We start from the raw sequence: 14,881 nt of genomic DNA, 5'->3' as shown, positions 1-14,881 counted from the left end.
AAAGCTACCCCTCTAGATGAGGTAGAGCAGACAGTGGTTCTTAATGTGGTCCAGGGACCCTCAGGATTCCCTGAGCCAGGCCAAATGGACCCAAATGGACCCTATCAGACTGAGAGTGTACAAATGGACCCAAATGGACCCTATCAGACTGAGAGTGTACAAATGGAACCAAATGGACCCTATCAGACTCTGAGAGTGTACAAATGGAACCAAATGGACCCTATCAGACTGAGAGTGTATACAAATGGAACCAAATGGACCCTATCAGACTGAGAGTGTACAAATGGAACCAAATGGAGCCTATCAGACTGAGAGTGTACAAATGGAACCAAATGGACCCTATCAGACTGAGAGTGTACAAATGGAACCAAATGGACCCTATCAGACTCTGAGAGTGTACAAATGGAACCAAATGGACCCTATCGGACTCTGAGAGTGTACAAATGGACCCTATCGGACTCTGAGAGTGTACAAATGGAACCAAATGGACCCTATCGGACTCTGAGAGTGTACAAATGGAACCAAATGGAACCTATTGGACTGAGAGTGTACAAATGGAACCAAATGGACCCAAAGGGTTAGGCTTAGGGTTTGTCGCAATTATTACATAATCGTCTAGTCGCAATAATTGTCACAATTGTGCTGTCATGTTGAAAAATGTTCATGCATAAAAAAATGCTGAAATAACAGATCTAAGGATAAGCTATTTATCTAAAGTATAATGAATATTTCAGTCATTTCTTTCAGTTATTTGTCATATCTGCCCTGTGCATTTTTTTTATTATGAGGCAAACAGAAGTGTATTTTTATTCACAAGTTCCAATATTCAATGGCAAAAATCAAATCAAATCGTTAATAGCAATGAATTATTTGTGTGACAATTAATTGTCAACTTAAATTTGTAGTCGTGACCGCCCTACCGAGGGTCCATTTTTCATCCTTTCATTCAAGTTTTATTTATTCTCGAGTAATCAAACAAATTTTCAGTGTCGTTGAGTAATACAATCACATCACAATACATCAGAAGATCAGGAAAAGAAAAACAAAAGGTATACATGTGATGTGTTGACATTTGGTTCCGTTATGTGCACACTCAGAGTTATGGGGATCCTTGGAATTAAAAAGCGTGAGAACTACTGATGCAGAAGCACCACACTGTACCTGTTGTAATAGTTCTGCTTCTTGTGGTTGAGGTGTGATGTTGGTCACATACTGATGCTGTTCAGTAGATTGTGTCAGTCCTACTGAAAGATGCTATAGCTGTGGTGTGTCGTGGTCTGGGTTCGTAATGACTGTGATACTGCCTGCTTACTGTGATGTTTGTTCCTCTGTAACTGCTTAAGCCAGGGGTGTCCAAAAGGTAGGCTGTGCAGGTAGATCACATGATTGTGATGTCACATTTGCCTTTGACAATGAAAGGAGAATTTACTTCATATGTTTAGGAGCGAGTTGACTGAGCTGGTCATTTTTAAAGTAGTTCCCAAGTCATCAAATTAGGGTTGCCTTTGTGAAAGTGTCTAAGCCCGTAAATGATAAATGTTACTGTCTTTGGAAAGATGCAATCACAGACTCACTGGAAAATCTAATTAAATAAAGTGTGACAATTACTATAGTATGCCCTGTTGGTCAACCACACAAAAAATAATCAAAGATTTACTCTTTGAGGGGAGAACCAGCCATGACGCATGATCCTCTCAAGATAATCCTCTAATCCGCTAATTCCTTATGATCAGCTCTTTCCGAATTACTCGACCTCCAGAATGGTCGTTCAACAATCTATAAAAAACCAACACGATATGAAATCAATCCCCCATGCCTTGAGTCTATACAGTTTGCAATGGGCAGAGAGAGGCTGGTGTTGTTAACTGAGTCCACGCGCAACTAAGCCCCTGGGAACCCCCCCCCACACACACACACACACACACACACACCACATGCACGCAGACATAACCACTTCACTGTGACCGAGTTATTTAAATGCCAGTCTAGTGAGGGGAGTCACTGCCATCGCTACCGTTGCAATTTTGAAATGTAGCAGAATGTAGCTCTTTCCCAAAGGTAGAGAGGACTCTAAATTCCAATGAACGTTAAACACTGGTCCAAGATTGGCCCAGGCAGTGAACAACAACATGAATGAATCTCCTGTTATTGCTGTTATATGTTCTAGTGAATCTCCTGTTATTGCTGTTATTTGTTCTATGACTGTGATTAATGTGAACTGAAGTTCCTTATATTCGTTATACGGTATGATCTACATGAAATCTGTTCATCAGTTTAATATTCTTATTGTCTTGTTCTGTTTGCTTCCAGATTTTGACATGAAGAAGGACATAGAGATGATAATAGCAGACGAACGAGCTGACATCATCTCCAAATATGACAAGGTTTGTGTGTGATCAACTTAGCGGAGGTTGAGCTACAACACTTCAGGACACTTGAGGAGAAGTTGCGCTTCCTATACACAACCAATCAAACTGTTACTATTCAGAATGCAAAAATACAATAACAGATCGATAAGCCCAAAATGCGTCGCTTTGAGCACGGTTCGCGCCACGTTTCGAGCTGCACTTCGAGCTTGTAGATCTGCTATTTTTGATACTTTTGTGTGACACTGTTGAATGATCAAGTAGAGTTAAAATATGGAGCGGCAGCAGCAAAGATATCAGCGATGTCTCACATGAAGCTGCGTAGCTCCAAAATCTGTGGATTTGATTATACCATATAGGTTCGTTGTGGGGGTGGAATCTGTGGATTATACCATAGGTTGTGGGGGTGGAATCTGTGGATTATACCATAGGTTGTGGGGGTGGAATCTGTGGATTATACCATAGGTTGTGGGGGTGGAATCTGTGGATTATACCATAGGTTGTGGGGGTGTGGGGAGGCACAGCTGAGCTCGGGGACAGATTGTACCGTGCCACCAGTGCCAACTGACATGCCATTCCCCAGGAAAGCAGAACAGCTTGGCCTCTCACCCTGCCAGATCCAGGCACGTCTCACACACCAGTGCCAGTGTGTCACCACTGTGCCCTGCCCCATGTAGTGAAGCCCATGGGTGCCGGGCGGCTGATGTCTGTGAACTGAGAATAGATTCATTACCATCCGGTGGTGGAAATGGGGAAGTTAGTAATTTCCCATTTCCACCGTAATTTCAAATTACTGAAAAACCTCAATTAATGGTGTGTGTGTGCGTGTGTGTTGTGTCCAGGGGGGGATTATAATCACTACAGGTCCAAAATTGAGGTTAAAGCAATTACTGCAACTATTAAGAATACATGACCTTCCTTCAGCATGGTCCAATCGACAAAAAAACCAATTCCATATGAAATCAATCCCTAGAGTTTAGTTTAATGGCAATCGACAGAGAGAGGTTGGTGTTAACTGAATCCCCCCACCCAACCCCCCATGCATAGTCACAGTCACACACCACATGCACACAGACAGACATAACCACTTCACTGTGACCGAGTTATTTAAATGCCAGTCACTTTGGCATCCCTACTGTTATAATTCAGACATTTAGCTCAATTTAGCAATGCATGTGCAACCTAGCATCTGTCTAAACGACATGCTTAGCATTTGTGGACAAGCACACATATACATTATGTTTATCTAACTGACATACCCACATGAGAACAACTAACTAACATACTTTTGCAATGTACAACTAGCGTCCACAGTTGGTTTGTCCGTTATCGCCTCTGGACTGCCTGTGGATTATGTAAACATGGCTCATGGCCATTGGCTGGGTTTCCCAAACGCATATGGTGTAAAACTTGTAGTGCTGCACATGCTCAGATGCCTGTGAACATAGACATTTCATGCATAGATGGGCATCTGAGCATGTGCAGCACTACAAGTCTTACACCATATGCGTTTGGGAAACCCAGCAATGACCATCAGCCATATTAGCACATTGCATTAGTCAAGTTGTAACAGTCCACTCACTTTATAAGTAGTAAGTTCTCCATTACGTTTATGGCCATTTTACATACCTTCAAGCTGATGTATCATGTATCAATGTGTGTGTCGTGTGTACTGTGCAGTACATTGAATTGTTATTAGAGAAGCCTAATGGAGAGACTATGCATATTTGTTTTCAGGGGCGACGGGAAGGTGTGGACATCGACCCCTGGGAGGATGCTGACTATAACATCTATAAGGTCACTGACCGCTTCGGCTTCCTGCAGTAAGTCTACCTGCTTGACAGTACACTAGGGGGCTTTGACCCCAGCTTAGGACCAGGAACTCTGGAGAATAACTACTTTCACCATTAATATTCCTGTTTTGTATCTCTCTCTCTCTCTCTCTCTCTCTCGCCACATCGTGTCTGCCTGCTGTTATGTATTTGTTTCTACACCAGTGAGGAGGAACTACCCACACCCAGCGCTGTTGAGGCAAAGGTAACCGTATGAATTGCTCTTAGAAAATGAAAGAACTAAAGCACACCATCACAAAACCTTTGCTATAGTCGATAATTACAGTCTAAACCGGGCCTAAACAGTGTCTCTGGCCTTTTTTACTTTTCAGCATAAGCAGCAGGAGGTGGAAAGGTCGGAGAAATGGCTGAAGATGGTGAAGAAGTGGGACAAGTACAGGAACAGTGATAAGGTGTGTGTGGTACTGTAGCTCTGCAGTGATGGCCGCCATACAGACCTCATCACATGAATCCCTTCAAGTCACCCCCGTTCGCCACACAAACCGTCTCAATTTAGCCTCAGCGCACAACCATATTTGATGCAGTGTGTGTTCTTTTTTTGACACTCATAAATTGTTGAATTCCTCCCTTACTCCTCTCTGGTTGAGACACAGAACAGGATCTGATACATCTCTAGCTGTGTGATTTAACCACTTTGAACCCTGCTGTCCCTATTCTGGGGTGAACATGCTGTGAAGAAATTTGGTGTAGCGCTAGCGTAATATTTAGACTCGTAGATGTATTTTATCGATTCTGACATTTTCAATCTACGAGAGGCTTCAATACCCATGGTAGTGAGAGAGAAACCACACTGCCTCCGGAGAGCTCTGAACATGTACAAATGCAAAATCTAAGGTGATTATCCTGCTGCCCCACCTGTCCCGATTGTTCTCTGCCAAGCATTTGAAACCTGGAGGTCCGTAGTTTTCAATAAAAACTGTGTTTTAAACCACTCTCGGAATCTGTCATCCATGTGGATCTCCCCAATTGAGTGCAATTGGCTGCGCAACCCTGACTGCCAGGGGCACAGTACAATGGAGGAAATATCCTCCATCCTCCAGTGGGGTCCCTGGACCGCACTTTTGGTGTGCCGCAGTGTAGAGTGAAAAAGGAGGGGGCCCAGTATAGAGCCCTGGGGACACCGCTCTATGAAGTAAATAGGGTTTATGGTAACACAGGGAAGCTGTCAGAACCTTCCCTAACACGTGCAGGACTCTTCTCCCTTCTGACTCCCAAACTATAACTCCCTATTGCACTTAGAACTGCAGGCTCACTCCCAATCCTCTGCCGTAGTCTGAAGACTCACCTCTTCAGACAACATTTGACCTAGCCTTGAGGACATTGCAGGCTTACAGTATGCAAAGATTAAAATATAATTTAGATGTTATGTAGACAGATGGCAAGTATTTTTTATTTATTTTTAACTCTTTATTTTAGGATTTTTTAATATGCAAGACAGACAAAAAATACAAACAAGACATAGGACAGAAACATCAACAGTAAAAAGAAACTGAGTAGAAACAAAAGACATGGGATGGGATGTACAACAGCAGCAATACATATTACAGGTTTTTGGGTTCTTTACATTCAATGACAACCGGAAGGACACCACCCATATTCACTCCACATCCACCCCCCCAGCTAAGTACCCTGTCCATTTCTCCCATCTTCTTTCACCCAGCTCTTTTTGCAGTCTTAACGAATAGGTCATCTGTTCTAGGTGATGCAGTTGTTTCACAATGTTGATAAATAGGTCGGCAGTAGGACAGTTCTTTTGTAACCAATTTCTTGTAATAGCTTTTTTGCTTGCTACAAGTAGAATCTTAAGTAAGTAGGAGTCATCCCCTGATTTAGCCCGTCTGGGAGTTGTCCTAGGTACCAAGATGTGAATGTATCATCTATTCTAAAACCCATAATGTTTGAGATAAGTGTTGTCACTTCCTTCCAAAATGGTTGAATTACAGGACAAGACCAGAAGACAAGTTCTGGCAAGTTCATTTGTTGACCTGGCATCCTTTAGTTTGTATACTGTAGTTGCAATGTACAGATTATTTATCTTCTGATAGTATACTACTATTTAGAGCGTCTTTATAAATTCCTAAATTGTAAGTAGGTAAGACATTTGACAAAATGATCTCAACTCCCAACGCAGTAACATTCTCAGGGTTAACTCAAGAGAGTCTTAGAGTTAAGGGTTAATTTGGTTTCATGTGCTCTCTGAGTTAAATTAACAGTCGTGATTTTACAGTGCAGTTTTCTCTTGCTATATTTCCATCTCATCTTGTCCATGTTTGCATGCATGTACTGTATGTATGTATTTTGTGCTGCGACATAGAGCTTGTCGATCGGCTATTTTCGGCGAAGGCCTTCCCCACAGTAACAGAAAATACTCTAGTATAAAGCCCTGAAGGACTACGGTCAACCATACATGGTTTAAGTGGTTAATGATGTGTTTGCGTTGTGTATTATTTCAGATGGTGAAGCGGGTGTATAAAGGGATCCCTCAGCAGCTGAGAGGCAAAGCCTGGGCACTGCTTCTGGACATAGAGACGGTCAAACAGGAAAATGTCGGAAAATACGAGGTAAGATCACAGCCTCATTGGGCGAGGAAATATTCCATATATAAACATAACCCAATACTTACGTTTTACAGTAGGCTCTATGCACAGTTTGCACACACACACCATTTTGGAAAGAACTTGGGTGGGCCCCTTCCCTACTCCCTTCACAGGTGTTCCCGATGATACTGATGAGGGTGCTGCTATTGTGCATGTTGGCTCACTGTAAACACTCTACAACACCATGGGTCTCAAAGTGTTGTCTCACTGGAAACACTCTGCTACACCATGGGTCTCAAAGTGTCCTTACGGGGGTGTAACTGTGAAGGTGTAGCTCAGAGTTATGGGTGTCGTTTGAATGTCTTAAAGGTATATTCAGTGATTTCACTTAATCCTCCCTACTATAGAGTGTGCTTACCATATAGACAAATCCACAGAGGTTTTTGGCTAGGGTTAGCCAGAGTAATCTAATAAGAGAGTGGTGAAAGTAGTTGTGGCGATTTGTACAAAACGGGGACAAAGCGGGCCACTCCTGAAAAGTTTAGAAGCCAATCATAGCCAATGAGGGTGGATTATAAGAAATCAAACAAGTTTTAGCTAACTATGATAACCCTGCAACTGATGTCCTGTTCTTGCTCCACAGAGAATGAAGCAGCAGGCTCGTAACTTCTCCTCGGAGATCAAGCAGATCGACTTGGACGTCAACAGAACGTTCAGGAATCACATCATGTTCAAGGACCGCTTCGGAGTCACGTGAGTATTCCACCACTCTACGTTCTACCGTCCACAGTCCATGTTTACCAGGCACGTTTTTTGTTTGTTTGGACGTGCGCGTGTGTCATGTGCACTGCTGTGCCACGGAATTTTGACGGTAACTGTATAGCACGATGCTTTTGCACGAGTGTGACTTGCGGACGGTATCATAATAATAATATGAGGAAATGCATGATGAATAGACCTCAACACCATGACTCTATTGGTCTATTAATCTTGCAATATAAGTCTAGCACATTAATAGACCTGTAAATGTAACTGATAATGATGGGATGAAGTCACCATTACTTCCAATGCATTGCACTGTAATAAACTAATTATAAAAATAATCACAGCAGCAGTCTACAGGGATTACATTACATGGATTCACCATTCACCATGTCTTTCCCTTATCTTTCTGTAAAGAAGGACTTATATTTAGTTGGGTGCCAGTGTCGCGCACCGAAAATAGACAATCTTCAAAATCACAATGCGTCACAGCACGCCACATTGCAAACTTGTAGATCTGCTATTGTCAGTGTGAAGCATCTTGCATATATTCATAATACTCTTGGCTGTATGTTAAACAGCAAGAACGAAGGTTTAGAACGATAATGGCAAAACATCATAATTTTAGTTACACATTTGCTAACTGAATCGGAGCACTAGTGAGGCTTTTCACGCTCCTGTGGATCATAGGACTATTCCTCTGACCTTTGCTAACATTGGGTAAGGGATGAGGTTTGCTTATATCTTTCAGAATGTGTGTCACAGTCTCCCTGCTTTGTTTTTGTTGGGTGTCTCCAAAAGTTTGTTTTCTCAGCAGCCTCTCATGTCCAGGTCTGACCTCTCCAAGTCTCCTACAGTACAGGGCACCGGCTCTGGCTCTAACCTTCGACTGGTAACACGTATGCACGCGCATACAGACAAGCGTGCACGCACAGTCGCACACCCAACTAAAACAAAAGTGGTTTCCTCTCCTGTGCTCTCCCCTCAGGGTTTTATTAGCCTTCCTGTCAGCGAGCAAGGCCCTGCAGGAAATGGCAGTCACACGGAAACGTGCAGAGACATACAAAGAGAAATACACATGAGCGCAGTGCACACAGAACAGCGCTGTTTGGGTGCAGTGACAAAGCATAGATCTGGCAAGGAGGGAGAGAAGAGCAATACTTTATGAGTCCAGGACTTTATACTTCATTGACTTGGGTTCCCTAGGCTAGGGGCCTACACCTTTTTTGTATTTACACCAAATCTCCTCACAACAAAGCCTAATATATAGGCTCTACTGTTTACCGATCACCAGCACCCATGTCAGTCCATATCTCTTCACTGCACTTTAGTTAATTTAGACTCGGAGTGCACATTCGGAACCAAATGGACCCGTAAGTCTTGTCCCTTGGTGTCATATTTCCCCTTTCAGTTCAAAGTGTGTGTATCCACACAGGCCTGAATACAGTTCCATCCTGCTTGGCTGACTGCCGCATCCCTGCAAATCAACAGCTGGGGCGCGCGCGTGCGTGCGTGCACACACACACACACACGCACTGAGAGCTATTTAAAGCTGCGTTCCTGTTTCTGTCAGCATCTGTAAGGCACGTATTTACTATGAAGGCCTTGGGGACGGGGGTGTTTCTAATTGTCTCTGTTATATCTGTTGATACCCTGACAAAGCTGGGAAACCCCTAACCACCCCATACTGGCTGCTTTGTGCTCTGTGTCACAAACTGATGAAGTGCCAGATGTGATCAACCAGGCACACATACGTAACAAACCCTTATGCCGGATTCAGTGGTGGAAAAAGTACTCAAATGTTTCACTTATAAGTAAACGTATAAATAAATGTGTATAGGGCTGGAGTGTATGTTTTGTTATAATAATCTAAATCTACAAAGTAACTAGTAACTAAGTTGTCAAATAATTGTAGTGGAGTAAAAGTACAATATTTGCCTCTGAAATGTAGTGGAGTAGAAGTAAAAGTACCGACAATTTGACATTCTCAAGTGAAATACGAATAAGTACAGTACTTACTTTCCACCTCTGGCCACGTTTATATTGAGTTCAGTGGTTGTCAAACATTTTTCACAAGCACCCCTGTAACTCAAATAGTGTACAAATGGACCCGTACAGGTCCATTTGGTTCCATTTATATGGCAAGTTTATCCAAAGTGCTTTTTAATGCATTACATTCACCCATTCACACACACCGACAGCGGAGGAAACCAAGGAAGGCTCACCAGGTTCATTGAGCAAGACACTGTATCCCTAAGTTAGGGGTACAGTGTCTTGCAAAAGGACACTTATCGAACAGGGAACCTTCCGCTGTACCTCCTCCTGAAGCGCTGCTTGCCCATAGACATATAAAGGCCTCTTCCGGCTGACCGGCTCTAAGGTGTGTGTTCTCGAGAGGGGGAAAAGCTTTCCCGAGATTCCTTGCGAAGCAAAGCGGAAGCATGCCAAGGTTCCGGAAATGATGCGCTGTGATTGGCCAGTAGTCACTTGAGTGGCAGGGTTGCGTAGCACGCCTTCCACACTTCCGGCCCAGAGTGTAAATTGTCATGGCTGATGGCTCCAACGAACTGCAGCGGCCAATGAGGCATATATATATATATATCTACCGGTATACTGCTGCCCCCCCTACAGAGCTTATAGCAGGATCAGTGCAGGGCTACTGTAGGAATGTGTTAATGCATCATGTTCACATGCAGGGAGCACCCACACAAACACGCTCCCATTCACTATAAGGCCTACTTGTATGAAAACACACTCCCCCTCATTTCGTCCACAGACCACTCGCCTCCAGCTATTCTTAAGTTAAGGTTAGGGATAGGTTTAGGGTTAGGCATAATTTTACTGAGGTTAAATTTAGGAATAAGGTTAGGTTCAGGCATAGTTTTACTGAGACTACGTTTAGAAATAAGGTTAGGTTCAGGCATAGTTTTACTGAGGCTACGTTTAGGAATACCTGTGACCGACAGGGGTCGTTGGATTTGCCCCAGGGCAAGCTGGTTTCGGGGCAGACCCTTCTTGTATTCATTGTATGCATGGCCATGGCTGTTTTTATTGTACAGTAGCTGCGTGTGCTACAAGCCATGACTCATGCAACAGCAGCTCGGAGGAGTCAACACAGGAAACTAAAAGGGAAGTTTCATTAATAAACAACACAGTTGAGTCTAGAATCAGCGCGGTCTCCTTGTCCACTCTTAACAGTAGCTCGACAGTATCTTCAACTTTATCGCCACATCTCAGGTTTACTGGTGTAAAAGAAAAACAATATTTTTTGTTCATACAAGCTAGCATCATTTGTAGTTTTCAGGAAAGGGAAGAAGAATAGCGATATAAATGGGAAACGGGTCAGATATTGAGTGAAAACAGGCTAGATTTTCCACATTCCAGTTTGTGAACAAAGCTGCACAAATCACAATGCCATGTTCAGTATGCGAATGAGTTGTTCCCTTCTGCTACATTTTGAGTACAATGGACCACGATGGAAACAAGCCCTCTGGGGCTTTTTGTGGTATCCTTTTAGCATAATCTTTGACTGTACTACCTGTATTGTTAACACAACTGCTAATAAAGTAATCAATCAATCAATCAATCAATCAATCAATCAAACGAACACAAGCAGAGTGCAATTAAGGACATAAATAGTCCTGTTTTTAAGAGACGGGCTCTGTCAATGGATACTAGTGGCTTTTACTTGCATATAGTAACTCAAGTCTAACCATACATATAGTTAGCAAGTTACAACGTGCATACGGTATTAAGTATTCAAACAGTGTGATATTAACAGTTTGTAGGAAAAGCACAGTTCGGGGAAAGCACAATTCAATACAAGGTCTGCTAAGAGGATAAAACCTAGAAAAGCACTAAGACTTGTTTACATTGGGGTCCTCCATTTTCAATTCATCAGAAGTTCAGAACATTCACTGACAATATATAGTACTATGCATGCCATTCACTACGATGCATGTTGTTATTCACTACAACTCAACCTTTAGTCGGAGGTTATATCCTTGTTTTTATCTTCACATTTTGATGGGATACAATCTCATGATTAATTAATGTTGAGTTGTAGTTATAGAATAAATAACAAATGAGGACATTTTGTGATTTACATTGTTTGACTCCGTTGCTAATTTATGGTGTCTGTTGGTACACGTCGTCACTAAGTTCCCTCTTTTTAATGAATAAGTGAAAACGTTTAATGATTTACATTCTATCCACTTATAATATGAATAAAAAATGAGGACATTTCGTGATTTACATTGTTTGGATATGTAATATACTGTATGTACTAATCCAGTATATGTTTCCTAATGAAATCGTGTTGGCATCATGTAATTATGAAACAAAAAGGCTGGTAAACGAGGCATGCAATTAATGTCAAGCCATGCAAGCTGTGCTAGTCAATGCGGCTGATTTAACAATGAGGTATTGTCCTTCAGTTGTTTTCTCACATGGGCGTCGGGGTGTGTTCATCCTTTAAACTCCCGTATGCTTACCGGGTGTTATTAAACTCTAATTATTTATGTCTTATTATAGTTTAAGACTGGTGTCTGTTTTCCTTTTCTTTTCCCTCTCCAGGCAGCAGGCGTTGTTTCATGTTCTGGCAGCCTACTCTGTGTACAACCCGGTGAGTGTGCACGTGTGTGTGTGTCTGTGTGTGCACGTGTGTGTTACATAATGTGCTCTTACTGGTCTAAATTTGGTTTGATTTGTACATAATCAAAGTTAACCACTTGAAAAGTATACTTGGTTGACTGCAGTCTCCTAGGGCTCGATTCCGGGCCCCCTATTTTTTTTAATTTTTTTTTAGAAGTCTAGAACAGAGCTCACAGTGCCTTGCTTGTAGATCAGCTATTGTCGCTGAATGTTCTCCCCAGAAGAGGGATGCTAGGGTTCAAGTGGTTAAACTACCATGTAAGCATTCCTTGTCCGTCCACTCTGACCCTCGTTTCCCCTGGGGAAGGGAAGGGGAGAGGAGCAGGGGGGGGGGGGGGAGTATTTTATTTATGACTGTAGCTCAGCCAGAATGTACATCATCAGCACTTAAAGTCCAGCATTGAACCAAATACTCACTGATTTATACTCCTGGTGACTCAAACTGTGACTGATTTAGTTCAGGGGTGACTGTCCATCCATATGTTTTTCAAAGGGAGACATAATAAAATACCATATAGGGCCAACTGTATCTAATGTAATACTTACTGTACAGTAGCCTTTGGGCCATAACAAGTAGCCTTTGATAAATACAATGTAATTTGGTCCAATCTGTAGAGTATGTTAATACAATATATTACTTATGCAAATGGAATGGTTGTATTCCTGCTCTTCTATTGAGACATTTTAGATCGTGTCAAAGGTCATGTCTCACCTAGACACAGGATCTGACATGAATGTTGACCTGGTGGTCAAGATTCCATTCATCCCCTGAGCAAGCAGAAAGGCTCTATTTGCTTAATGGTAAAAATGTCAGCACTAGCTGACATTTCAAATCCGGGGGAGAAGAGGAAAGTTACATAGTGCAGCTTAAACTGCAGTACAATATCAGTCTTTTGTTGGCAATCATAGCCAAATCTAGCCTAAGTCACTCAGCTGTGTTGTGAACAAAACAAAAACACACTTTTGCCCACTAGCATGCACTTCAATGTTCAATATATATTATTTACAGTCCAATACATTGTCTTGTGTTTAAATGGCATTGTGGGCAAGTGTAATCGGGTATAAAAAGGTCTGTACCTTTTTTTATAATATAAAAATAATAATATGTAATGAAATACAAAGCTTTTTTCCCCCACATAATGAGGAATGACATAACGCAATGAACAATCACCGTTACAAATTCTACTGAGAAATAGTAATTTCAAAAACTTTAATGTATGAATTTCACATGACTGGCGGGTTACAAAAAGTGTACATTTCAGGAAGGAAGCCACGGGCCATATAGCGTTGGTGGAGGGCATTATCCAGCTGGAGCAAAGATCCTGAGGTGACGGAACGCTTTGCTCATGTCACGCCGTTCGCCTTGTTCAGTGCCACTCGCCACGTTGCCTTTTTGCACTGATTTTTTTATGCAGTAGCACCTTTAGACATAGACCCTCCTTTAGCTAATTGCAACCTGCAGTACCTATTTTGGGATTGTCTTTCTAGGCAAAGATTTTCACACTTGTTTGAAGTGAGGGGCGCTCTTATCGTCATACATCATCATAGGATCAGCCAATCAAAACATCACATACACACAAAGCTGTGCATAGGAGGGGCTAGCGCCACTCAAAACATCTCAAACGTTTTCCAAAACAAAACAAAAATCGAAAGATTTTGAATTTGTTGTACTACAAACTATACTGTATATGGCTGAAATATGATGATGACGAGGATGACTGTGACTCTAATCTAGCCCATTTAGACCTGGGAACGATTCTACAAATGTCTTCTAAATCCTGACAGTTTTCTGAAAAACCCATGTTTCTATGTCAGTGGTCAGGACCCCCAAGATCATATGTAATTGGCTGCTGACCCCATCTGAAAATATGATGTTCCAGGGACCCCCCCCCCCCCCAAAAAGCAAAGATTTGGCTCTGAAAGAATATATATTGAAAGATTTGCACTACATTTTCACGATTTTTCTAAAATAGATCTACAAGCTCGTAGTGCGGCACTCAGTGCCGTGCTATGAGCTTGTAGATCTGCTATTTTTCAATAGCTAAAGTATAACATTACGCTTAACAACAAAAGGGGTTCCTGCCCAAAATGGGCTAGAGCAGTGTGAAGATGTCTCCTCTCTGCAGTGCACCATACCCACATAAGCCCACCTCAGGGTGCTGTGACTGAACGGGGACTTATCTGCCTCGACGTATGATTTTATACACAGTCATATTGCGTACGTACACTTAAACTGTTCAGGATGGGAACCCCTTTTGGTGTTTTAAGCATTATTATTTTAAACTTTAGCTATTTTTGCAAAATCGTGAAAATGTGGCGCAAATCTTTGAATATGGGGTTCCTTCACATGAAATAGTTTGAGCACGACTGATACAGAAACATAAGGTTTTTCAGAAAACTGTCATGATTTAGAAGCTATTTTTGGAATTTTGACCTGCTGCTGAGACGCTGCTGTGAACACTCGAGTCTTCACCCAAACCCCAGGTGGTTCCAACAGCGGCTGATGGTCCTCTGCATGGGTGGAAACAGGGAATGGAAGAGGTGCAAATGTTTGGGTTACAGCAGCTTACAGGACTGTCTCATGATTCATACAAACATAAACACAGTCTGCTGCTAATGTACACTGAAGTGTAGGCACACGTGTGTGTGTGTGTGTGTGTGTGTGTGCACACGCACGCACGCACGTACACACGTACACACGTAGTTGGTT

At 42.3% G+C, this 14,881-nt stretch overlaps 1 protein-coding gene across 2 annotated transcripts in view; it reads left to right on the top strand.

Annotated features, from left to right (window-relative positions):
* The window catches only part of LOC310856991 (uncharacterized protein), a 48,067-nt gene that overhangs the window by 18,165 nt on the left and 15,021 nt on the right, over positions 1 to 14,881 (top strand). For both annotated transcript variants that reach the window (XM_083762581.1, XM_083762580.1), the window contains exons 2-8: positions 2,311 to 2,384; positions 4,104 to 4,189; positions 4,364 to 4,403; positions 4,531 to 4,611; positions 6,673 to 6,780; positions 7,400 to 7,509; positions 12,094 to 12,142. In XM_083762581.1, the coding sequence (XP_083618707.1) occupies positions 2,319 to 2,384; positions 4,104 to 4,189; positions 4,364 to 4,403; positions 4,531 to 4,611; positions 6,673 to 6,780; positions 7,400 to 7,509; positions 12,094 to 12,142 (540 nt within the window). In that variant the 5' untranslated portion in view covers positions 2,311 to 2,318. The remainder of the gene's footprint in view (positions 1 to 2,310; positions 2,385 to 4,103; positions 4,190 to 4,363; positions 4,404 to 4,530; positions 4,612 to 6,672; positions 6,781 to 7,399; positions 7,510 to 12,093; positions 12,143 to 14,881) is intronic.

The sequence above is a fragment of the Protomyctophum parallelum genome (assembly GCF_964188405.1).
Source record: "Protomyctophum parallelum genome assembly, chromosome: 4".
Taxonomy (NCBI): Eukaryota; Metazoa; Chordata; class Actinopteri; order Myctophiformes; family Myctophidae; genus Protomyctophum; species Protomyctophum parallelum.
This window is presented reverse-complemented; position numbering and strand designations above follow the sequence as displayed.